At 35.7% G+C, this 25,188-nt stretch overlaps 5 protein-coding genes across 5 annotated transcripts; 3 read left to right on the forward strand and 2 right to left on the reverse strand.

The window, feature by feature from the left end:
- Window positions 1–1,794: 1,794 nt before the first annotated feature.
- On the forward strand, window positions 1,795–3,446 carry LOC141615264 (F-box protein At2g17036-like). The gene is made up of 2 exons (XM_074433692.1): window positions 1,795–1,877; window positions 2,073–3,446. Exon 2 carries the CDS (start codon window positions 2,073–2,075, stop codon window positions 3,282–3,284), a length of 1,212 nt encoding a protein of 403 aa, XP_074289793.1. The 5' UTR covers window positions 1,795–1,877; the 3' UTR covers window positions 3,285–3,446.
- An 851-nt stretch (window positions 3,447–4,297) lies between these two features.
- LOC141612232 (putative CCR4-associated factor 1 homolog 7) lies at window positions 4,298–6,146 on the forward strand. The gene is made up of 2 exons (XM_074430967.1): window positions 4,298–4,744; window positions 5,029–6,146. Exon 2 carries the CDS (start codon window positions 5,042–5,044, stop codon window positions 5,846–5,848), a length of 807 nt encoding a protein of 268 aa, XP_074287068.1. The 5' UTR covers window positions 4,298–4,744; window positions 5,029–5,041; the 3' UTR covers window positions 5,849–6,146.
- A 5,131-nt stretch (window positions 6,147–11,277) lies between these two features.
- Window positions 11,278–12,897, forward strand: LOC141612233 (putative CCR4-associated factor 1 homolog 6). The gene is made up of 3 exons (XM_074430968.1): window positions 11,278–11,363; window positions 11,480–11,600; window positions 11,785–12,897. The coding sequence occupies exon 3, from the start codon at window positions 11,798–11,800 to the stop codon at window positions 12,602–12,604; it is 807 nt and encodes a 268-aa protein (XP_074287069.1). The 5' UTR covers window positions 11,278–11,363; window positions 11,480–11,600; window positions 11,785–11,797; the 3' UTR covers window positions 12,605–12,897.
- Window positions 12,898–16,690: 3,793 nt separating this feature from the next.
- On the reverse strand, window positions 16,691–23,058 carry LOC141614550 (F-box protein SKIP23-like). The gene is made up of 5 exons (XM_074433295.1): window positions 22,781–23,058; window positions 22,265–22,326; window positions 20,777–21,943; window positions 17,532–18,105; window positions 16,691–17,488 (listed from the first exon to the last, which is right to left on the reverse strand). The coding sequence occupies exons 3-5, from the start codon at window positions 20,918–20,920 to the stop codon at window positions 16,893–16,895; spliced, it is 1,314 nt and encodes a 437-aa protein (XP_074289396.1). The 5' UTR covers window positions 20,921–21,943; window positions 22,265–22,326; window positions 22,781–23,058; the 3' UTR covers window positions 16,691–16,892.
- LOC141614551 (putative F-box protein At5g55150) lies at window positions 20,924–21,941 on the reverse strand. The gene is made up of 2 exons (XM_074433296.1): window positions 21,053–21,941; window positions 20,924–21,003 (listed from the first exon to the last, which is right to left on the reverse strand). The coding sequence occupies exons 1-2, from the start codon at window positions 21,939–21,941 to the stop codon at window positions 20,924–20,926; spliced, it is 969 nt and encodes a 322-aa protein (XP_074289397.1).
- Window positions 23,059–25,188: the final 2,130 nt, after the last annotated feature.

Raw genomic sequence — 25,188 nt, forward strand, 5'->3', positions numbered from 1 at the left:
TCTGCGCAATGAATGCGTGGTAGGTGTAGAGTTTTTATTTTAGGAAAAAAATTAACCATAAAACTAATCAAAAAGTTAAGTAATGTGAAATGTATATATTTTTAAACAAAATTAATAAATTGTTGGCTAAATTATCAATTACTCCTTTTTATAGTACACTTTTTCAAACTTACTCCTTTTTAAAAAAAAAGTTTAAAAATTACACCCAGAAAATTGCTGAAATTTTTAAATTGCTCCCAAATCCCTATTTTTGTACATTTAAGACGAAAATGCCCTCGATTCTCATATTATTTTTCATTCTTCTTTCTCTCCTTAATTTCCATTCTTCCTTGTCTTCTCTACCCTTCTCTTGCTTATTTGTTTTATTACTTGGTTCCTATCGTTTAATTCGGCTAATTTGTTGATTATTTTGTTATTTTATATGTTGTTGGGTTTACTTTCATCATTGAAAGGTTGAGTTTAGAGAGAGTGGGTGATTGTGGTGGTTGGCGGTGAAAGACGGTGATTGTTGTGGTTGAACGGTGTATAGGGATTAAGACAAAAGGAGAATAGAAAATAGGGAGACAAGGAGGAGAAGAAGGAGAAGAAAATAAATCAAGGGCATTTTCGTCATAAAAGTAGAAATATAGGAATTTGGGAGCAATTTCAAAATTTCTACAATTTTATGGGTGTAATTTTTAATTTTTTTTTTTTTAAAAAAGGAATAATTTTGAAAAAGTACATTATAAAAGGGAGTAATTGATGATTTAGCCTAAATTGTTTATAATTTTTTTAGGGTATTGCTCTTTCACATACAAGTTTCACTCTATCACATACGCAATTTCCAATTTCACAATTTATATTTACTACTCCACATTTTCCCATCTCTCATTTTCCTTTCAATAGTCAAAAACTTAAAAAATAAATTAAAATTGAAAAGCACCCCACCACCACCCCCGCTACCCCATCCTTTGTCGGACAACCATTGTTAGCTGAACGACAACCACCATCCCCTACCAAACATGTTGTCAACCCATACCGGACTTCCTATAACGTCACCCAAACACCCACCCCTACCGAACTACCTCGTTGTTGTGTAGACCGACCACCCTTCTTGACCCTATCACCTTTCCACCACCTCTAATTGGGGAAAAACCTAAATTAAAAACAAACCCTAACTTGAAAAAAAGATAATTCAACGGAAAAAATAGCCGATGTGATTTTAATTTTAAAAAGGAGTAATTACTTGTTTAAAAGTATGCAATTTAGATAACCGAATTTTGGAAGCGAGTACCATGAATGACCTCTTAATCAAATCAACGAAAGAAATGATTTAGCGGCCTAATATTTGTAAAACATATTCAATACAATTGTTGGCAATTGGCCAAATCAACGAAAGAAATGAGTATATGAATGACTTTCTAATTACTTGTTGATAATTATTGAGTTAAGTGAGTATAATTGTTTCTACCTCCATTTAAGGTGAAAAAAATTGAGTTAAGTTTTGAGGAGGAGAGAAGAGAGATTTTTTGGATTATTTGGTTAAAGGGTAATGTATGGAAAAACAATGAAAAAATGTATGTGATTGAGTAAATTCCGTATCTGAAAAACAATGAAAAAATTTTATCACAAAAATCTTAGAGACAAATTTTTTTTTTTGAAATAAGAGACAAATTTTAAATAAGGGGTTTTATATCAAAACAGGAAAGTGAATAAGAGATTTTATCAAAATAGGAAATGTAATTTAGACGGTAAAACTTAAAGTTTTCCTATTCTTTTACGGAGTAGTAAATAGGGAATTGCCTAAACAATCAACACAAATAGAACACACCTTCAATCCTAATTTCCAAACAACCCAGGAGCAACTAACAGTACATCTCCTTCTCTCAAGTCTCAAGGTAACTCCCATTCATCTCCTTCGTTTTCTTTTTTATTTTTAATTGCTAAAGTTAGTTCCTTACTTCCTTTTATTATATACGGAGTATAATAATACAAGGATTAGTTTTAATTGGAAAAGTTGTTTTCTGATTAATCGTCTTACAGTAGTGTACATATATCTAATTATGTTTCTCAAATTTTACTGCTGCTATTAGATGGCAGCCGATTGGTCTACATTCCCTCTCGAACTTCTTGAAGATGTTGCATTCAAGTTGGAATCTTTCGAAGATTTTATTTATTTTTCTACCGTTTGTCGGTCCTGGAATCATGCTTCGTCCTCAATAAAGCACCTATGGAGGCCTAAACCAGTAGTACCATGGCTTTTACTTGCTGAAAACACTAACGATAACCCGCATTGCGTTCGAAAGATATATAATCTTAACAATGACAAGTGTTACCAACTGACTCTACCCGAGACATTCAGAGCAAGATGTTGGGGTTCGCCTTATGGTTGGATTGCAAAAGTTGGGTTTGATTTCGATGTTCAATTGTTCAATCCTATCACCAAAGCGAGTATTAGTTTCCCTAGATTGAATACTCTCCCACACCTACCTGAATACGACCACGAAATCTTTGAAGATGAAGAAGAATATTGTGGTTGGTGTTTAACAATCCCTTTGACCAGACTTGTTGTGCTCAAACTGTCTCATAATGGCAAGGAGGAGTTTGTTTTAATGGCGGTACTTTATTATGATATCGAGCATGTGGCTTTTGCTAGGCATGGAGATCAATCTTGGATATCAGTATCTGAAAAGGATCCTCAGGATGGGCTTACTCGGATTGTTGATGCGATAGGCGTTGATGATTCTGTGTTTGTTTTGTACACCAATGGATCAGTCAGATATTGGGATGTTGATAATCTGTTCAACAGTCTTGGGGTTGTAAAACCAATGGATTATTTACCCGACTTACCCGATCTTTTGGCTGTAATGGATCAAGGGTGGTCGAAATTATATTTGGTACAATCCGGGACTGATCTCCTTTTGGTAGTGCGAGTCAAGCATGAAGTATTGCATTCGGATGGGTTTAAGAGTAACTTCGATCTTTATTACCAAACAATTGATTTTGCTGTGTACAAGATTGATCTCAACACCAAAATTTGGGACGAAATTGAAGATTTGGGTGATGTGGCGTTATTCGTAGGCCATAACACTTCTATATGTGTTCCTATAGGTTCCAAATCTTTGGAACGTAATTGTATATATTTCACAGATGATCAAAATGACGGTTGGTCACTCGTGACAGAGAAAGGAGGACATGATATGGGTGTATATGACATCAAGCGTGAACAAGTACGACGGTTTTATGAAGGCGGTGATACCCGTTCTTCATTTTGCCCACCGACATGGTTTATTCCTCAACTCTAAGTTATTGATTATCAAGAAGTTGATATGAGCGTCACAAATGTGTGTGGTTACTTAATTTGCATTTTAGAATTATTTTGTCCGTCTTTTCCAAAGATGTTATATGAACTGCTTGTATCCTTCGAAAACAATCCAAAGATTCATGATTAGAGTACGTTTTCAGAATGCCTGGTCTATGTCGAAATATGTTTCGATGCAAATTCACAGAACCACTCTCCCAAGCAAATTCAAAAGCAAACAACAATACTGAATTATACTCCATATCAAGCTAAAATGCGCAAAACCCTAACTCTTTCGATGCAAATTCACAGCCACAACAACAATGTTGTTAGTTGAGGGTGAATGATTGATGAATTACCAATGTGGCATTCAGTTCTAATAGCGAGAACTGTAGTTAAATACTTAATCCGTCTCAATCATTTGTTTTCCTAGGAATAAAATACTTCTCAAAATAAAAAAAGATAAACAATGACTAGGAAAGTACTAGTTTTAGAACCTCTCTTGACTCTTGTTAAGCTTAAAATAGAGTATAATGCTCCAAAGAACGTGCATTCGTAGAAACCCTAGGTCCACTGATTTTGGCATGTCGCTCTATCACTTGGACTTCCGATATTGAGGTCACACGCTCTATTGGTGGTTGTGGTCGATCGGAGGCCGCGCGCTAATCTCCATCTTTCGTGTAGTCTATTGAGGTCGTTAGTCCTATCGTTGGATAGTCCATGTAGAGGCGAACCTAAAAATCGATAATCTCAATCGTTTTTTGAAAACTTGGATAGCGAGTGCTACCTTTGCTACTAACTAAATTCTTTGTAAATTTCACGTACTCACGGCAGTGTGTGAACAGAGATTCTAAGATGTTTATTAAATATGAAAGGGATTCTAACGATGTTTCGTTAATAATGTATTTGCTTACTGGTTTTGTGTTATATAATCCGGTACTAGCTTAAAACTCGTGCAAAGTTGCACATGCATATATCATTTAGTTAAAATAATTCAATATTATTTAAAAATAGTTTGTGTAAAAGAAATATTTGAGTCATTCTTATGATAGACATTGCAGATTCGATGCTATTAATCTATTATTTACTAGTTGGGTTGGCTTAAGCTAGCAAGTGAGTCGAGAAAAGAAATGTATCTATTGTCATTACAAGCTTGTATTTAGTTAGTTCAATTTATTTAACTAGAACTCACTTATTTATGTTCGATTTTATTATATGAAAATCCGGGTTGTTATGGTTATAGTTAACTCATCTATTTTCCCTTTTTTATGAGAATTATTTTAAGTAAATTTCCTAATTATCATCATCATCATCTTCTTCTCTTTTGTCTCCGGAAGCGCTCGCTCTTAGCAGTTAGCACCCACACAACACTCTTCCTCAACAAAGTTTGTCTGCTATTTATCATTAAAAATTAACTTTCTCCTGAGATCTAATGCTCTAACTCCATCTTCCCACCTTCTAAAGGTCAGAGTTTTCACTCAAACTTCTTATCTTTCTTTCATTTTTGTTAGATTTGTGTCATTTTTATACTTAAAAAGGTCATATATTTGTTGGGTTTGTATTTGATTTATGTACCAAAGTTTCTAACTTTGCCATTTCTCACTCAAACTTCACAACTTTATTGTATAGTTTGATTTGTGTGTAAAAGTTCCAATTTTTACCATATCTCAGTCAAAGTTGACAACTTTATCAGGTTTTTGTTTGATTTGTGTGAAAAAGTTTCAAATTTTATGTGTTTTTATGTGCAGATCTGGGTTTGTTATGGCAAAAACTGAGGATAAGATTCAAATCAGAGAGGTTTGGAGTTATAATTTAGAGGAAGAATTTGATTTGATTAGAGAAATTGTTGATAAGTATCCTTATGTGGCTATGGATTCTGAGTTTCCTGGCGTTGTTATTCGGCCCGTAGGCAACTTTAAGAACATTACAGAATATAATTATCAGACCTTGAAAGCTAATGTTGATATGTTGAAGTTAATTCAATTGGGTCTTACTTTTTCTGATGAGAAAGGAAACTTGCCTACCTGTGGGACTGATAAGTTTTGCATTTGGCAGTTCAATTTTAAGGAGTTTGATGTTGGTGAAGATGTGTATGCTAGTGATTCCATTTTGCTTTTGAAGCAATGTGGGATTGATTTTGAGAAGAATATTGAGGCGGGTATTGACTCGAATCGATTTGCTGAGCTTCTTATGTCATCTGGGATTGTGTTGAATGATTGTATTAAGTGGGTGACTTTTCATAGTGGGTATGATTTTGGGTACTTGCTAAAGTTGTTGTCTTGTCGGGATTTACCTGAAACACAAACTGGGTTTTTCAACTTGATCAACCTATATTTTCCCATAGTGTATGACATCAAGCATTTGATGAAGTTCTGCAATAGCCTCCATGGTGGGCTTAACAAGCTTGCTGAGTTGTTGGAAGTCGAAAGATTTGGAATTTGTCACCAGGCTGGATCAGATAGCTTGCTTACTTGCTCTACATTTATGAAATTGAAGGAGAATTTCTTCAATGGCTGCCCAGAGAAGTATGCTGGGGTCCTTTATGGGCTTGGTGTTGAGGATGCTTAGGGGTTTAGCTCGTAACTCTTATAGTTAAACAATAACCTTCACCTAACATCAAGTGATTGTTGAATTTCTCTGTGATAGAGTCTTGTTGAGTTCTTAATTTTCTATGTGTACAATTAGTTGAAGGGTTTGTTGTGAAGCTTATAAAAAGAATGTCATAGCTTGTGTACTAGATGTGAGTTAATCATAATCACTGTATCAGAATTCGGGAAATATCAGCTGCTCTAGCAGCATGAGTTCTCTGTAAAATAGAACAAGTCAGTTGTTCACCATGAATCTAATCTTGTATTGCTTACCTTTATTCTTTCCCGAGTCTTTTCGCTTGATTGTACTAGTACGTTTTATTTGGCCAATCTACATCATACTTTCCATTGAAATAAACAATTTTCAAATGGTTTGAAGCATACTCATCTTTCCTTTTCGTGTTGTCATGAGGTTGAGGTCTCAAAGGATGAATTATATTTATGTTTCTTACAGAATATCAAATATCATGTTATCTTAATCACCTCACGTATTTTTGGCATTGGGACTTATAATTCCTTTTTATTTTCTTTGTTTGAGATTGTTGTGAGGAATTGTTTTACAGGTTAAAGACTGATCTGTCAAGAACCAAACCATGAGAAGGTAAATACGTTGTTGCAGATGGGTGAGTATTATATGATGTCATATCTATAGTAGTTGTGGTTTGATGGAATTGTGGCTTCTGAGTGAGGAGCAATTGTTTGGTCTGTGGGCCAATCTTGTTGCAATGTAATTTCCTTCAGATTCGAGGATTTGAGGTGAGTTATCTACCTAATTTACTGATATTGTTGACTAACTACCTCTACCTTGAGATACTGGAACACTTGATCTTCATTGTTGTGGATATCACTTCTTGGCTTATGAATGTTTACTTGAATATTAGATTGTGCATCTTGTCTATGTTTTTGGGTTCCTATCACGTCTTACTTGATAAGTAGTAGCATTTTGCATCAGTCGTCTAGATATCTGATAAGTAGGAGCATTTTGCATCAGACGTCTAGATATCTTTAACTTTTACAACACATCATTACCCCAACCTCAAGGGCTCTCGCAAATTGCGGGGATAAAAGAAGGCCGAATGTCGCAGCCTTAACCTTGTGCTAGAAGCACAAAAAGGATGTTTCCGTTATAATGTCTTTTTAACTAGTACGAAGTATCAATTTTCAATTGTTTGTAAGTTCTTGCCTTGTTACTATAAAAAAACTGGACTTCTCAATCATTCGAATTGGTTGATACCACTTTGCTGTAAATCTTCTATCGGCACTTGTTTAATCTGAATGAATCTCTACTGCACTTGCTGTCTCAACGACATTCCTCTAATGACTCGAGAGCTCCTGCTAGTGGCAGAAAAAGGGGGATGTCGAATGTACTCAGTATTGCGCTATTACCCTTAATGAAAATTGCGCCGAGAACTTCATCCAAAACTAAAGAAAAGTGTGTTTCTGGCTTCATCATAAAAAAAAAACTACTGCTCACTCACTGTCTTGTGAATCAAGTACTGGGTGTTTAGTTGGTCACGGGTCCATGTCACTTGGTCATTCGAACTGATACTTGAAATTGAAATAAGATATTACATTACATGTCTCATCATTATAGTCACCTTTCATGTTACAGTAAGTATAGAAGTTGCCAAGGAGCTATCTCTTCTCGAGTTACCTAGCATCCCAGTTTTTTCCATCACTTTTCTATTCTTGGGTATCATCTTCCCTTTATGACGAGCTTCCACTTTTAAGAGACTCTGGAGTTGGTTTAGATTTCAGAATCTGATATTTCTGCTTGCCAGTGAATAACATTCAGGCATTCAGCATCATGTCTCTGTATTTGGCTTTGTGAATGACTTATTGACTCCGATTATTTATTTCAATTTTTTGTGAAATGGGAGTTTTTGGATGCAGTTCCCGAGATTATTCGTTATAGGACATTGTAAAACAGCTTCGTTAGGGGTTAGGCTACCTACATCTGAGTATCTAACCCCTCTACCCGCCATTTGTGTGTGCCCTTGATGCGCTGAACGGCTGGAGTAACATAGTTTTTGGCTTTGTGATTGGCTGTAGAATGTAATAGGTAGGAGAAAACACGGACGTTAAGTGATGTAGCCTTTTTTTTGGCTTATGGAACTCTGGTTCATGGGTCGTTATAGAGAATGACTGAAGATATATTATTAGTGTGTTACTCATCCTGAATAGTGGAACACCCTCCTGGTCCGTGAAACAGGGCGTTTTCTGAGGATTGCTAAATCAAATTCCTGCTTCATTTTTACTATGTTTATTTTTGGGGGTTGAGGGAGAAGATAGCAGGCTTTATGTGCTATAATAAAGATTCTTGGCGTGTTTGAATGCTCGTGATTGCTGCATATGGTGTATCTGTGATTGCTTTTGACCACCTTCTAACCATGGAGCGTGGTTATTTGCATATATTATGTGTATTGTAGTAATGTAGGTCGTGTCATTTGGGTTGATTATAAGTCGGACTAGTTTCGGTCAGGTCGTTTTCCCGTATATTATGCAACTTGTGTAGGGTCATTTTGGGTGGTCAAGTCAATTTGGATCCTGCCCTTTTGGGTAAAATGATTACTGGCCGAGTGATTCGAGTCTGAGACAGATTTGGGTCATACTAAGGTTTTGTCATATGCGATATAGACAAATTTAGGTGTATCATCAAATTAATCACTTCGGATAGTCTCGTTTTGAGGTTGGTTGGTTTCAGGTTCAGTTATTTGGCCATTTCAGGTTATAACGCTTGCGTCTAATTTGGGTCTCGAGTCAATTTTCCGACTCCAGCACTCATGGTTGATGCTTATGATTCAGTGCGCTTTGATTATTCTGTGTGAACCTTTGCGGCTTTCTGGTACCGGTAATTAGGGTTCAGTGTACTAGGATTTGACTAGTTGAAAGCCATAGTTACTGATTTAAGATCTACCTCTTCATTTTCCATTTGCTTATAATTAGTGTCAACTGTACAACTGCATGTCATGTACTCATGTGTACAGTTAAAGAGGGGTCCAAATCAGAACCTATGTTTAAGATCTACCTCTTCATTTTATTGATGATCTGAAAACGTAGGCCTTCTCGACCCTCAATGTTGGGTGTTCTAGGTTCCGAAACCTGTCCCATTAACATTATCCTTATCTCTCTCTTTATATCACCAAAGAAGAAACTCAGTGTCGCTGTCGGACGAAATACATAGGTCTTTCTTACTGTGTACAGCTATATAAATGTTGGATCTGCTCATTATTGCTCATATGGAAAATGTCTGGTATAGATTGTTTAGACAGGTTTGGAATGGCTTTTATACACTACTCAGTTGGGTAACCTAACTTTGTGCTGAAAATAAAGTGTTGTCCATTTGAGGCCAATATTTTGATTTATGGTTCTGGAGTTCGAATGACAGAAGATTCCAAGTATTTCCAACCTTGTAATGGGATGTCTGTGGCAGGGGCGGCTATGACCAAGTGCGGGCCGAGCGCGCGAACTGGGTCTCCAAATTTTTGGGCCACTTGTTCGTATAAATTATGAAAACATTAGTCATATAAACATAATAATCTCTTTGTATATTAACAGAAGTGTGATAGCACATTGGTGAAAACATGTTTCAATAGCCCAAGCCACCCAAGTTCAAGCCTTACGATAACAATTTTTATTTATTTTCTCAAATTTTGAGGGCCTCCGTTTTTATTTTGCACGCGGCCTCCGAATTATTCGAGACGCCCCTGGTCTGTGGCATTTAATTCATAGTAATAAATAATCGGACCTGATACTGAGATGTGATCGAGCTATATATCGGACATGATACTTCTTTTTAAGGCGATATTGACTGTATTTAGCGAGATTAAGCCGCGACAACGGATAACCCTTTGAGTTCAGATCACCTCTCCCATAATTGTGTCCCATCTTCTGTCCCATTGCTTTTATCTTGCGATACATCATCATTTACATAATAAAAAAAATGACAATTTCTCTTAAGTTAATGACATGTCACAAAAAGAGCATAATGGGACACGAGATGGGACACAAAATGGGACAGAAAATCCGCTCCTGATGATTTAATACTATGATTTTATTGACAATGTTATTGAGAGAATGTTGTTGCATTAAAAAAATTATAGATGAGGTTTTTGTTAAGGCAATAGCCATTTAAGAACAAGGACAACAAATAAAGAACACCACTAACAAACATGAGGAGATGAAAACAATCAAACAAAAGGTGATTTTTACTTTTATTGAAGTCTAACAGAATGATTTTGGCACTATGATATTGTTGTTATGCTCATAATCATTTTTGGGTACTAATGATTTTGTTGTCGTGCTCATTATTATTATTTTGGCACTATGGTTTCCTATTATAATACAAAGTCATCGTATTTGGTTCATTTAGATTATTACGTAATAGAATATGGGTATTGATTAGCATATACTCCGTATTTCGTAGATAAATAGTAGTCCCAATGACATAAAAATGGGGCAGAGGTTTATAGTCAGATACTCAGATAGAGATGGAACATATTTGTAGCAAATATGATCTTCGTGGGATAATGTACCCTTTAATTACAAGACTGTAAGAGTGTATAATTGAGCTGATTTAAATTACAAGACTATAAGAGTGTATAATTGAGCGGATTTAAATTATAACTTGAATGGCTTCAAGATTGATTTGGAAATTTGAGTCCAATGCTAGGCTTGGTTCAAAGATCGGTATGGAAAAAGGTCAAGTTTCGACTTGATTAATCATCAACCTTTTTTTTTATTTACTTGTTCAAAACTACGTACTTGGAAAAGATAATTAAAATAAATAGCCATAAAATACTAAACGAAATAAAAATAATATAATTATAATTACGGTTTTTCTACAATCTTTCTACATATGACTTCTTCATGTATGCTCTTAGGACACACGTTAGAAAAACCGTTATAATCATAAAACACAAGGTAATATACTATTATAAATGTCAAAGTTAAAATAAGATAAACAACAGACTTTCAACCATGAGCTATTAAGCTTGTGGTTGATTCAAATTTGATCAAGTTCAACGCTGGCTCGAGCTCAACATCCATTTAACCAATAAATAAGCCAAAGTTTAACCAAAATGAATTTCCAACTTCAAACAACATATCAAAGGGGCTTACATCACTCATACCGTTACCATACACAAACCCTCTGACCTTAATTAGATATGATTAAATGCAGATTTAGAATGAATATACCCTGGAGGCCTGGACTAAGTGGATTTTACGGCTCTTAATTTTGGAAGATAGCGGGTTTAGTATAAATTTGCACGTTATTTCATTTTGAATTGTCGAAAATAAATTATTTGTACCTAGCTATTCATTATCCCGTTATTTACGAATCAAAATAAATGCGATTCAATGAATGGGACGACCCGTAGACCCCTCGAACCCCAATCAGTGTATTAATAATAATTTAATACCCACAAATAATTAGAGGGGTTAGCCTGAAGTGAGTGTGTCCTTGGTCTCACATTTTAGAAGGCAACATCCAGGTAACTCTTCCCAGTCTCCTTCAGCCGCGTGCCCATCTATCGCCGCCTCTCTTTCTTTCTCTTCCCTCTTTTACTATTTCTAATCCCTCTTCTCTCCCTTCTTTCTTCTCTCTCAGGAAGCTCAGCACCCCGTACAACACACCCTTTTCCCCATCAACGTTGACCTGTTTTTTTCTTATGCAAATTAACTCCTTCCTTAGATCTAATGCTCTAACATCTTCTTCCCTTCTTAAAAAGGTTAGATCTTTCACTCTTACTTCATTTTTTTTTGTTACTTCTAGTTGATTTACTGTGTTGGGTTTTCTGATTTGTGTAAAAAGTTTCAATCTTTATGTTATTTGGTACTCAAAGTTGTTAACTTTATTGGGTTTTGGTTTGATTTGCGATAAAAAGTTTGAATCTTTTGTGTTTTGATGTGCAGATCTGGGGTTGTTATGGCAAAAAATGAGGATTCTATCCAAATCAGAGAGGTTTGGAGTTATAATTTAGAGGAGGAATTTGCTTTAATTAGAGATATTGTTGATGATTACCCTTATGTGGCTATGGATTCTGAGTTTCCTGGGGTTGTTACAAGGCCTGTAGGCAATTTTAAGAACATTACAGATTATAACTATAAGACCTTGAAAGATAATGTTGATATGTTGAAGTTAATTCAATTGGGTCTTACTTTTTCTGATGAAAAAGGGAATTTGCCTACTTGTGGAACTGAAAAGTTTTGCATTTGGCAGTTCAATTTTAAAGAGTTTGATGTTGAGGAAGATTTGTATGCTAGTGATTCCATTGAGCTTTTGAAGCAATGTGGGATTGATTTTAAGAAGAATACCGAGGATGGTATCGACTCTAATCGCTTTGCTGAGCTTCTTATGTCATCTGGGATTGTGTTGAATGATTGTGTTAAGTGGGTGACTTTTCATAGTGGGTATGATTTTGGGTATCTGCTAAAGTTGTTGACTTGTCGCAATTTGCCTGATACGCAAGCTGGGTTTTTCAATTTGATCAATTTGTATTTCCCGATGGTGTATGACATTAAGCATTTGATGAAGTTCTGTAATAGTCTCCATGGTGGGCTTAACAAGCTTGCTGAGTTATTGGAAGTTGAAAGATTCGGAATTTGTCACCAGGCTGGATCAGATAGCTTGCTTACTTGCTGTACATTTATGAAGTTGAAGGAGAATTTCTTCAATGGCTGCCCAGAGAAGTATGCTGGGGTCCTTTATGGGCTTGGCGTTGAGGATGGTTAAGGGTTTATGCTCTTAACTCTTTTAGTTAAACAATAACCTTCACCAAAATATCGAGCTATTGTTGAATTGTTGTCTGATTTAGTCTTGTGGATTTCTGAATTTGTCTTTGTACACAATCTAGTTGAAGAGTAATGTCAGTTGCTTGTAATGTCATAGCTTGTGTAGTAGATGCGAGTCAATCATAATCGCTGTATCGGGAAACATCTGCTGCTCTAGCAGCGTGAGTTCTCTGTAAATTTAGAACAAGTCAGTTGTTCAACATGAATCTAATCATGCTTACCTTTCCCTTTTCATGAGTTTCATCTTTACTTTGTTACTTTTTATTTGGCAAGTTTTACATAATTTACCGTTCAATCAAACATTAAGGTCTTCTTGGAGCCAATCAAGAAGTCTCCAATGAACCTAATCATGTTAACCTTTGTTTTCATGGTAAATCAAGGATGAGCTTGCATGTGCGGAATGCTATTAATCTTTCTGGGCTGATCTTGTGTTATCTGTACACACCGTGCCTTGTTATGCTGATGACAATCTTACATGCTAGTTTGTGGGTGGGGATTTGTGGTGTATCTTTTCCTCTTTGTAGACGAGCTAGTTTCAAAGATAGATTTATATCTTCACTTGTGGTTTCTTGTGTGTGTGTTTATGACCATGGTTCTGAACCTAAAGTTAGGATTCTGAAGTGTGGTGTTTGACGACTTGTCCAATGTTTGAGGTTGTCTGAAGTCTCTATTTGTTAAATGTTTCAAGAACCTGAGAACATAACCATGAGAAGTGAAAGCTTTGTTGCAGATGGGTAAGTACGATATGAGGTCATATCTAGCAAATTCTGAGCGAGGGTTAAACACTTGATCTGTGTTAGATCTTTGGCATTGTAAATTTCCTCAGGTTTAAGCTTTTGAGGTTGGTTATCTACCCAATTTGGTGTGTTCTGGCTAATTATCGTAAAGCCCTTTTATAGCTTCATTGTCATGGACATCGACAGTATCTTGTTTTTATGCTGATGCAACTCTTAAGGTGCTTTGTCATGGATAGCAACAAAGTCCGAATGTCTTTATCTTGTGCGCCTATACTTGTTAAAGTAGGCTCAGTTTTGGGTAGCTTTATCTGTGTGTCCCGTTTCTCGTATCTTGGTGGCAGTAACTTTCATCCATGGTTATTACTCCTTGCTCATGGATGTTCCCTTGTGCATTGGATTGTGCATTCTGTGTTTCATTTCATATAACTGCCAATATTATCATTTGAAAATACATTCGTCCGCCTTCCAGGTGTTACCTTTGTCATGTGTTTTTATGACATTTGAAAGTTTACGACATTTATCTCATTCTTCATCAATTGTGAGTTTTCTTCTGTCATCAAAATCCAATCCTTTTACATTGCCTACAGTACAGATATATAGAGTTCTTATCTGGTGGCTACTTTCTTCAAAGTGTTATTGATACTAATAGAAATTAATGTTAGATACTCATACTCACTTCGTCTCGCTCATTGATTTTTTGGGTCCGTCTACTCCCCGCAATTTGTTTACACACAGGAGTGTGTGTGCTGAAAATCAAAATGAGTGAAAAATGCGACTGACTGGCAAGCAGGCACTCAATGGAGGACGGTCGTCATTAAAGGGAATTGATGATGGCTACGACGGGATGAAGAAGAGAGAAAATATTTTAATGCTTAGGGAATTCAGTAGAAAAATGAGTAGCTGATCATATTGTTACCAAGATGCACCATCAACCCACCAGCCGGACATGCTAAAACAATCTCAGAAGTATAATATCATGTTCATCTCTGTTTGTTTAACATTTTTTTTTTTTTTGACAGCCGTAAAAAGAGGTTTCTACGGTCTCATGGCCTGACGGGCCAGGCCATGTGCTAGAGTATTAAAATGTCTCGGAATAAAATTAATACATAAACAATGAAATAAGCCGAAGGTGCCCCTCATGTCTGCCAAGATATCTGCCAGCAAATGATCTTCCTTTTCCACTCCTGCAATTTCATTGATAAGTTGAAGACAATCCGACGAAATATCCAGATGTAGGATGACCTCAGAGGCTGCCCATACGAGTACATCGCGCATTCCCAATGCGTCCGCTTGTAGAGCAGCTTCCGCCCTAATTTTCATACTTCGTCGCAAAAGTTCTTGTCCCATTGAGTCAAACGCCACCCACCCAAACGCCGCCATATAGGTTTTATCCCAGCTAGCATCCACTTTAACTCGTATCACCGCACAATGATCCTGCCTACCAATTAAGTAAAGAGGATATCCTTCCTTGATCCTCCATCTTACCGTATCCATCCTTTCCTCGGGGGATCCCTTCATAACAGCCCTAAGATTTTCTCCTTCAACCTGCTCATTGAGGAGCCGTACCTTTTCCCCAATATTCACATAGAAAGAATCCACGATACTCCGCCAATTCAGCTCCATGCCCTCAAATTTGTTCCTATTCCGAAGATTCCACAAGCCCCACAGAACTGCAACAAACATAATCATCCCCCTTTCACCCCCCTCTTTGCCAGAAAGAAACTTGATCCAATCAATGATCCAGTCAGTGATACTTAAGGATCCGACATTATCCACCCTGATTCCTAATTCTGATCCTGCCCAAATCCTTCTTGCACTTTCACAATCTCGAAACAGATGTTCAACTGTTTCCAAACTTCTATTAGAAACCCCACACATTCCACAGAAGACATCCATTTCCAACTTTTGTTTATAAAATTCCATACCAAACGGCAGGGTACTGGTAATAATCTTCCACACTAGGATTTTCCATGTATTTGGGATAGGAAGATGCCATAATTGTTTCCTACAAAATTCTTTTCCCCAGTCGCCAATCCTCGAATTATCTTTAGGTGAGCCCCTCCTATGAATATACTCATCAAAGAGTAACCCATACCCATTCTTTACTGTATAAATCCCGTCCTTAGTGAGCGGCCAAAAAACCTCATCAATCTGCCGTGAATCCCGTAGCTGCATTGCCAAAATCCGTTCTGAATATTCTTCCTTGAAAAGTGCCCGGACATAATGCTCATTCCACTCACCATTTGGCAAAAGGAGTTGTCGCACCTGCAGATTAACCATCTGGGCCTCATTAAGATCCAGCCAACAATCCTTTGGTTCCGGCCTAGAACCCCCAACCCATCTAGCCAGCCATACATTGAGCATTGAGTTCCTGCCAGGTTTCCAACCAATATTATTCCGAATCATTTGGAGTCCATGTATAATCTGCGCACCCCCCCCCCCCCACGAAATACCGGATTCCTTGGTTTGACGACTTCTAAGAGTAAAGGTATTTGTCCCAAACACTTTAACACGAAAAATCTTACAAAATAAGGAAGAGTCGCCAGAAACTAGTCGCCATCCATGCTTGGCCAACAGGGCTTGATTCAAACACTCCACATTACGGATTCCTAAGCCTCCGCCACTTTTAGGAATACTCAGGAAATTTTTACTACACCAGTGAGCATTTTTCCCCAATTTACATCCCGTCCACCAAAATTGCGTCAAAAGAGAGTTAATCTTTTTTGCCACACTTACCGGAATTTTGAAAACAGATAGAAAGTAATTTGAAAGGTTTGATAGGACTGATGAAATTAAAGTAAGTCGTCCCGCTGGTGATAGAAAAATTATTCAGCAGTAGCCACACAAGTAGCTCAATTGAATCACTGCTTGAAAATCCTCTAAATAAAGACGATAATATCCGTTTTTACATTTAGTGTTTTTAAAAAGCTTCTATTGTGGAACATCATAATTGAGTCCATTTTCCGTCATAATGAATATGAGGGATTATGATTTTATTTGTAATGTGTGATATTAAATTTGAATAAATGAAGATACTATAACTAATTCTCATTTTCCCCAATCAAACTCATCTTCTAATCTGTTTCGATATCTCATTTCTCATCTAAACTATAACATATTTCGACATGTGTCCTATGAGTGTCGCACGGTATCAAATAAGTGATGAGGAGTTGGGATGAGTGTTGCACGATATCCGATACGGGATGAGTAATTAGTTAGGAGAAGTGTCCGTACTACCTAGACTAGCACTAGTAGCATGAAAATTCAAGTATTAAATTAACAGAAACACATAATCACAAAGTTGAAAGCTTAGACTTGAAATATTACAGAATTACGAGCACAGCAGAACCTTAAAATAAATAAACAAATACTTATTATAGGAATACAACGAGAAACTTGAAATTAAAAAATACGCCCCTTGTATCTTATCTCACAAATAGCCCAAAATTTAGTCCTAAACACCACATCAGATAGTCACGCACTTTCAATAATTTAAAGTCGAGGAATAAACCAGGTTGGTCGACAATATTCAGAGCGAATACCATCACCTTCATAAAATCGCCCTATTTTGTCACATTTGGTGTCATATACACCCATATCATGACCACCAAGCTCTCTCACAAAGTCAGAGAGCTCATATTCATCATCGGTGAAATATATAAAGTTAGGTTGCAAATGTTTGGCCGAAACGGACATAGTTGAATTGCCACCGACAAACAATGTCGCATGATCTTCAATTTTTTCCCATCTTCTGTGTTTAGGATCAAGTCTATAGACCGAAAAACTAAGTGTTTCATAAACAATGTCCAAATCATAATCAGTCCCATCACCATCTGAACTCATCACTTCTTCCTTGTCTCGTAATACCATAAGGAGATCACAACCTGATTGTACCAAATATAGTGTTCCGATCCCACTTCTGAACTCGTTGTCGAACATTTCTAACTGACTTGACGAGTAATTCATTGGCTTTACAAGCTCATGACCCTGGACGTCCATGATTTTCCAATATACAAGCGATACATCATTGTACAAAGCAACTAAATAACCATCCATCGTCACGACATCAAACACCCTAATACCCAAATCTTGCTAGACGAATACCGATGTCCATGATTTATCCCCGTGTTTAGCAAAAAACTAGGTGGTCGTTATTACCATATGTTACCACAATAACAAACTCATTCTCAGACACTTTGAGCACAATGAGCCTGACCAAAAACCCCGTCAAAATCCAACTAATATAACCTTGTTCATCCCCATCTACCTCTTCATCATATGGGCGTCGATCTGGGATGGTTTCCGCAGATGGGAAACGAATTTCAGCCTTAGTGATTGGATTGAACAAACTTACATTGAGGCTACGGTCGACCATTGCAACCCAACCATAGTCCGAACCCCAACACCTTGCTCCAAGAGTCTCGGGGAGATTCAATCTGTAACATTTATTATTACTAGGATTAAAGATCTTCCGAACACAATACGGATTATTGCTAGTATTTTCGGCTAGTAAAAGCCATGGCATAGGTATCGGCCTCCACTGGTGCTTTATTAAGGATGAAACACGATTCCAAGAGCGACATACCACTGAAAAATAAATAAAATCTTCCAAAGTTTCCAACTTGATTGCAATGTAACCAAGAGGATCAAGAGGCAATGTCGACCAATCAGCAGCCATGATCTTGCAAGAAACCAATTGACCAATCTGAAAAATGATGACAGTCATATCAATAGCAATAACAATAAAAATAATTTAACAAACATAACTAAGCAAAGGTTTGAAACTGAATATCGTGATTTTAGCCAATTAGTCGATCAATTCAGACAGCAAATATCTACGAGTAGGCGAGTAACATTCAGTGGCTGAACCAAGGGTGGCTAACTGGGGTGGTCGTCCTTAGCAACGGAAATAAGCGTTACAACAACATTACCCTAATTCCTTAGGCTCCCGCCTCCCGCAAATTGGCAAGGTAAGGGGTCGGACTTACGCAATCTGCAAGTATCTATCAGCAGTGAAATTCAAGTATTAAATTCGAAGATCAGACAGGAATATAAACAGAAGCGTAAAATAAAGAAGGGAAACACAAACACAATTATTCAGCAGAATTAAACATGCAGAGACCTCAAGTACAGATCAATTCAGCAAGTTAATAATATTAAAAACCAGATACAGCAAAAACACCACCAACAACAGCAGCCTAATCCGTAAAAATAATTAAGCACAAAAAATACAATTCGGAGACCTCTGTTAAAAAGATCAATACTAGCAGCAGTTCGATACCTCCCGTTCTCGGCTGCAAACCTAGCTTAAAACCTCTAGGAAACCGAGCCCAGGCCTCACGCAAAACATCACGAAACAGACCCCTGTTTTCGTGAAAACAGAGGTTCTGACCAGCACCCTTCTCGACCGTTTCCCGCACCATTTAGGACTACCAAAGACCCCGACTCTTCCCATATTCAAAAAACTCGTAATCTCACGATTCCAAAAAGTCCAAAAACTTGGATTTTCGTTACTGTTTGACCCTACAACGACCTCAGCAAAAACCGTTGCAAAACACACTTTATTTTCGAAAAATTGGCTAAACTTGAGCAAATTTAGACACCTTCTTCTCCGACTGCCTACACGATCCACACGACACCTCCGACTACCTAACATCACCAACTTGGTCATCCGTCCCCGTAATTTTCTGTGCCAATTTTGGTGCGTCCCACTACCCCGCTAATATGATACCCGTATGAAAAACCTTGCGCATGGATTTCATTTAGTTCGTAAGCGAGTCTAGCTAGGTACTATCCGTGTTCCACATATCAACAAGGCGATCTGTTTCCTACACCGTTCTCCAAAGATCGCTTTCTTCTTCTGGATTCCAAATGTGGACTTACGTTCCGACCGTCCAACTTGCGGGAGCGTATAGAAAATATATCTTATTCCTAATTCTAGTTATTGTAATATATTTAACTCGGTCGTTTATCGTAAATATTTCCTAATTCTAGCGTCGTATATTTTCCGTATCTTGTGTATATTTCGATTTCCATATTCTCTAATTATGTAACCCTAGAATCGTAGCCCTGTACTCGAGTATATAAGTTGTATTCATGAATCATAAAATATGCAATGCAATTCAACAATATTCAACCGTTCATAATTCTATCAGATTATTGATTTATTGATAAAGAATTGTTCAATTATTTTTTTGAAGTGAATAATCGATAATTATTTGGTAATTGTACGCCATTCCTGGAGAAAAAGGATTGTACATCGGATGTACTACCTCACACTTAATGAATTTTTGAGTTTTTGTATATTTTTTTTGAGTTCTATAGATTATATAAATTACATTTTAGTTTTATGATTTCAAAAATCAAAATTTTCTGAGCTTATATGTATTTCTTTTGAGTTATAATATAATTTTTTGAGATTAATGTTTAAGTAAATAAACTCAAAAAGTTTATGATAAAACTCAAAATCTTAAAACTAAAACTAAAACTCAAAAACTTTATGTTAATGCTCAAAAACTATATCATCTGATGTACTACATCAGATGTATAATCCACTTACTGCCTTTCCTGGACAATTTACTCAATTTTTTCCTATTGAATTGGTAAAAATGAAATTTATTACCATATTTTTATTTTTTATTCTTACGAATTTCGAATTTGAAATTCTTTGTTTCTCCAAACAAGAAATTTGGATTCATGTTTCTGTATTTTAAATTTTGCATTTGAAATTATGATTTACAAATCAAATTAGAGTATCCAAACACTACCTAGAGACATTTACATTTGCTGTATTTTATGAGGGGGAATAAAAATGTAAACTATTGACTGGGACGGAGGGAGTATATATTTTGTTTGAACCATATACCTACCCTTCAAATATGGACAATTTACTCCCACATTTCAAACTAATATGGATAATCTATAGTGTTCCAATGTAAACTATTGACTGAGACGAAGGGAGTATATACATCCAATCCTATGTCTTTCATCATTTGAAAAGTTTGAACCTCGTCTGGGGTTAATCAACAATGTAGTTTAATTAGCTTAAATCATTTCATAAGAAATTTGATTACATTTTGTTTAACAAGCAACTTGCAACTTTAACAATACTTTTGCATTGTTTATTCAAACCCTTAATTTTTGTGCCCAAATGTAATGAGGTTAACATTATTATTCGGAGGGATTTACAAAGTTCGTATAAAAGAGATAATAGGTGCAACCTTGAATCGTCGATGTAGATAAAGAATCTAAACAAATACTTTTAAATTAAAATACGGGAAAATCAAACTCCAAAAAGATAATCACAACATGGAATGAAACCTAGAGTTGAGGAATAAACCATGTTGGGGTGCAAAATGAGGAACGTGTATCATCACCTTCATAGAATCGCGATATATGATTTGATTTGATGTCACATACACCCATATCATGTCCACCAAACTCGGTTGGCACAAACCAAAATGTACTTTCATCATCGGTAAAATATATACTGGAGCGTTGCAAACATTTGGTATGTCCATCTTCTAGAGAAACAGACATAGAAGAGTTATCACCCACGAACAATGCCACATCACACAAATCTTCATCAATGTCCTCCCAATATCTGTCTATATGATTAAGTTTGAAAATTTCAAAATCAGTTGTTCGGTAACCAATCTGAAAATCATAATCACTATTATCTGCATTCCCCACATGCTCCGTGTGTCGTAACACCGTGAAAATATCAGTATCTGATTGTATCAAATATACTTTTATTCTTCTGTTTTTCCACAGATCATCGAAGTTTTCAGGATCACCCGGCAAATAATCCATTGGTTTAACAAGCTCAAGGCTGAAGAATTCCTTGATCTCCCAATATGCAATTGCTGCATCATCGTATATAGCATATACATGATTATCCATGGCCACAACATCAAAAATACGAACACTTGTTGTTTCATTTATCAATACTGATGTCCAGGATGGATCTCCATGCCGAGCAAAAGCTAGCCGTCTGTGGAAATCATAAATTATCATAATAACAAACTCATGACGATGATCATTTTGAGAAACTTTGAGGACAATTAGCTTTGTCAAAAAACACCTCAAACACCAATGATAATAATCTTCTTGTTCAGTATTATATGCCGGGGTATATTTGGGTAGGTATGGGAGAGTTTCCAAAGATGGGAAACTAATAGTCGCCTTGGTGATTGGATTAAATAGTTGAACGGTGAGGTCAAGTTTAGCCATTGCAACCCAACCATAAGGCGATCCCCAGCACCTTCCTCCAAACGTTTCTGGAAGATTCCGTCTGTAACACTTATTTTCATTGTCGATATTCAACATCTTTCGAACGCAATCAGGATTATCTTTAGTGTTCTCAACAAGTAAAAGCCATGGTACTACTGGTTTAGCCCTCCATAGGTGCTTAATTGAGGACGAAGCACGATTCCAGGACCAACAGACAAGAGAAAAATAAATAAAATCTTCAAAAGATTCCAACTTGAATGCAACGGCAGTAAGAAGGTCAAGAGGCAATGTAGACCAGTTTGGAGCCATATCTATTAGCAGCAGCAGCAAGAACACAATTAAACACAGACCTCGGTTACGATCTACTAGCAGCAGTAAGAAACACAATTAAACAGACCTCTGTTACCATTGAATAGCAGCAGTATTAAATTTCAAATATTTAAAAAGCTGAAATTTTAGAGTTTAGAGTTTAGATATAACAGAAACTGATTATTGTGATTTTAGCCAATTAGTCTATCAATTCAGACAGCAAATATCTACGAGTAGGCGAGTAACATTCAGTGGCTGAACTAAGGGTGGCTAACTGGGGTGGTCGTCCTTAGCAATGGAAATAAGCATTACAACAACATTACCTTAATTCCTTAGGCTCCCACCTCCCGCAAATTGGCAAGGTTAGGGGTCGGACTTACGCAATCTGCAAGTATCTATCTATTAGCAGTGAAATTCAAGAATTAAATACGAAGAACAGAAAAGAATATAAACAGACGAGTAAAATAAAGAAGGGAAACATGAACACAATTATTCAGGAGAATTAAACATGCAGAGACCTCAATTACAGATCAATTCAGCAAGTTAATAATATTAAAAACCAGATACAGCAAAAACACCACCAACAACAGCAGCCTAATCCGTAAAAATAATTAAGCACAAAAAAATACAATTCGGAGACCTCTGTTAAAAAGATCAATCCAGCAGCAACAGCTTCATAATTTAACCAATAAAGAAACAAAATTTGCAGCCATATTTTCTACTAGCAGCAGTAATAAACACAATTAAACACAGACCTTTGTTAACTTATACTAGCAGCAGTATTAAAAACTAAAGGTGGAACAAGAACAAGAAGAAGAAGAAGAAGAAGAGCAAAGTACCTGAAGATGTTTTTTTTTTTGGTTAATAAAGTGAGATATCCACGGATCGAACACGCGATCTAAAGGATGTTGTTCATCTTAGCACCTTATACAAACCATTGTGACACTTGACTTCAAAGTTTTAACAATCGAAGAAGATCAACTGGGTGTTTGAGCGTACATAAGAAAATCAAACAAAGGATTAACTATTTTTTAACTGGGTGTTTAAGGTTAGGAGTATAAATCAAAGTAATTTCCATAACTCAAATTTTTATTTCTATTTTTCTTTAGGAAATCAAGATTTCTAACCATAGTTAAATGGCATTGAAAATATTTTGAAATAATAAATTAATTGGAAAATTCACGTGTTACCCCTAAACTTTGTCACTTTCCACGTAGTACCCACTATTTTAAGTTTGTATACATGTTACTCTTCACGTTTGATTTTTCAAGCAAGACTAGCTGTTGATTTTTATGCACAACATGTCCTTTTTTTCGCTCTAACAAACTTCAATTCTGCATAACCCATGCACCACAATTCGGAATAGACTAATTTTTTTGTTCTACACAGATTTTCTTCTCATAATTTACAGTTAGAGGGGAAAAAATTGTCGACGTACATTTCTCGGGTTTTTTCTCTTGAAAACCTAAAATCGATCATAACTTTGATCTTAAATTTCCGAATAACAATTTTTTGTTTTATCAAATTATAAATCTCGGAGAGGTAATCAATTTCAAATTTTTTTTTGGCCAATTCCGAATTCTGGTTTGTCATTTATACTCAATTGAAGATTTTAAGAATGATAGAAAGAACATGTTGTACTTAAAAATCAAACTTCGAAGTTATCATGTGCACCAACTTAAAAAGTTGGATATGAACTACAAAATGACATATTTCAGGAGTACCATGTGAATTTTCCGTAAATTAATTAATTAATGAATCGATTCAAGTTTTGTTTTCCTTTTGACTTCATCATTGTATCATTTTTTATGTGTTGTATGTATATGATTATTACTTAATTTTTTGCATTCTACTTCCCTCTCATTCTATTTTTTCTTCCTATATGTTTTTATTGGGTCTTAAATACGGTTCTTTAATGACATGTTTAAAGATGTATATATATTTTTTTATGGTTGAAAATAACATTTTGCGAAAGATTCTTTTGATAACAAATACTCCCTCCGGCTTTTAATTTTTTCCCGTTTCTCTAATATATGTGCGGAGTATTATAATGAAATGAGAAGAAAACAGCAAGCCGGAGGGAGTATCTACCTAGTATAAAAACCAAGTCCCCACAAAATTTAGGCTATGTTTGGTAAAACAAATTGAAAAGTTAGCTGAAACCTGAAACGGTACCTGAAAACTGAAAAGCTAAAACCTGGAAAGGTAACTGGAAATTAGGAGCTGATCAGATGACTGATTGTATAAAAAAATGTTTGGCAAACTAACTGAAAAGTTAGCTTATTTTGGTAAAATAACATAATAATTATTTAATATATTATAAATTGAAAGAGTAAAAAGGTAATATTACCAACAACCAGGTACCTGAAATATGAAATGCTACTCTAGGTAGCATTTCATTTCAGGTAGCCTATTTGAGCAAATAAGCTACTTGCCAAACACTTCCAGAAAAATAAGCTACTTGAAATTTTTTATCAAAAAAACTACTTCAGTCAAAACAGGTACTGAAATGTCTTGTCAAATGGAGCCTTAAGCCAATTAATTACCTCCTCTCTTCAATTTCTATTCTAACTAATATTCTTAAAAAATACACATAATACTCCTATAAAATCCATCAATCAAAACCAACTACAAAAATCATCAACTCATAGTTAATGACAATCACAATATAAATTAGAATTAAAATCATGAGATTATTTTTTTTTTTTCAAAATTATATGTATTCGGTAGATGAGTAGATCTACTTTACATGACAAAATAATTATAACAAAATGCTAATAACACATTGTGAGTAATATTTTAAAATAATTAATTATTTTAGGAAAACAAATAATTAATTGAAATTGTTCATCAATTTTTGGGCCCTTAAAAATAATCTGTCTGATAGATTAAGCTTTAATTAAACCAAAAAAAACATAAAACTGCAAACTTGATCACATGCATGGAAAAAAAATCAAAGAGTTACAGAAATTATTAGTATGAAAATATTTACTTGTCTAAAGTGTGATAAATGTGTATTAATGGTAATATATTATTTGTCGAAATAGAGATGAAAAGGAGATAAAATAATGAATTAATCATGACTTAAATATTGTAAATTATGATATAAGAATAATAAAAATATTTTGATGATTTTAGTATATAATGAATTGAGTTAGAGTCTTCTTTTAATCACAAATTGTTCTATAGGATCAATTTATCAATGAGACCGACCCAATAACCTAAAACCTAATTAAAATAATTAATA

This window comes from Silene latifolia, chromosome 11 (genome assembly GCF_048544455.1).
Source record: "Silene latifolia isolate original U9 population chromosome 11, ASM4854445v1, whole genome shotgun sequence".
NCBI lineage: Eukaryota > Viridiplantae > Streptophyta > Magnoliopsida > Caryophyllales > Caryophyllaceae > Silene > Silene latifolia.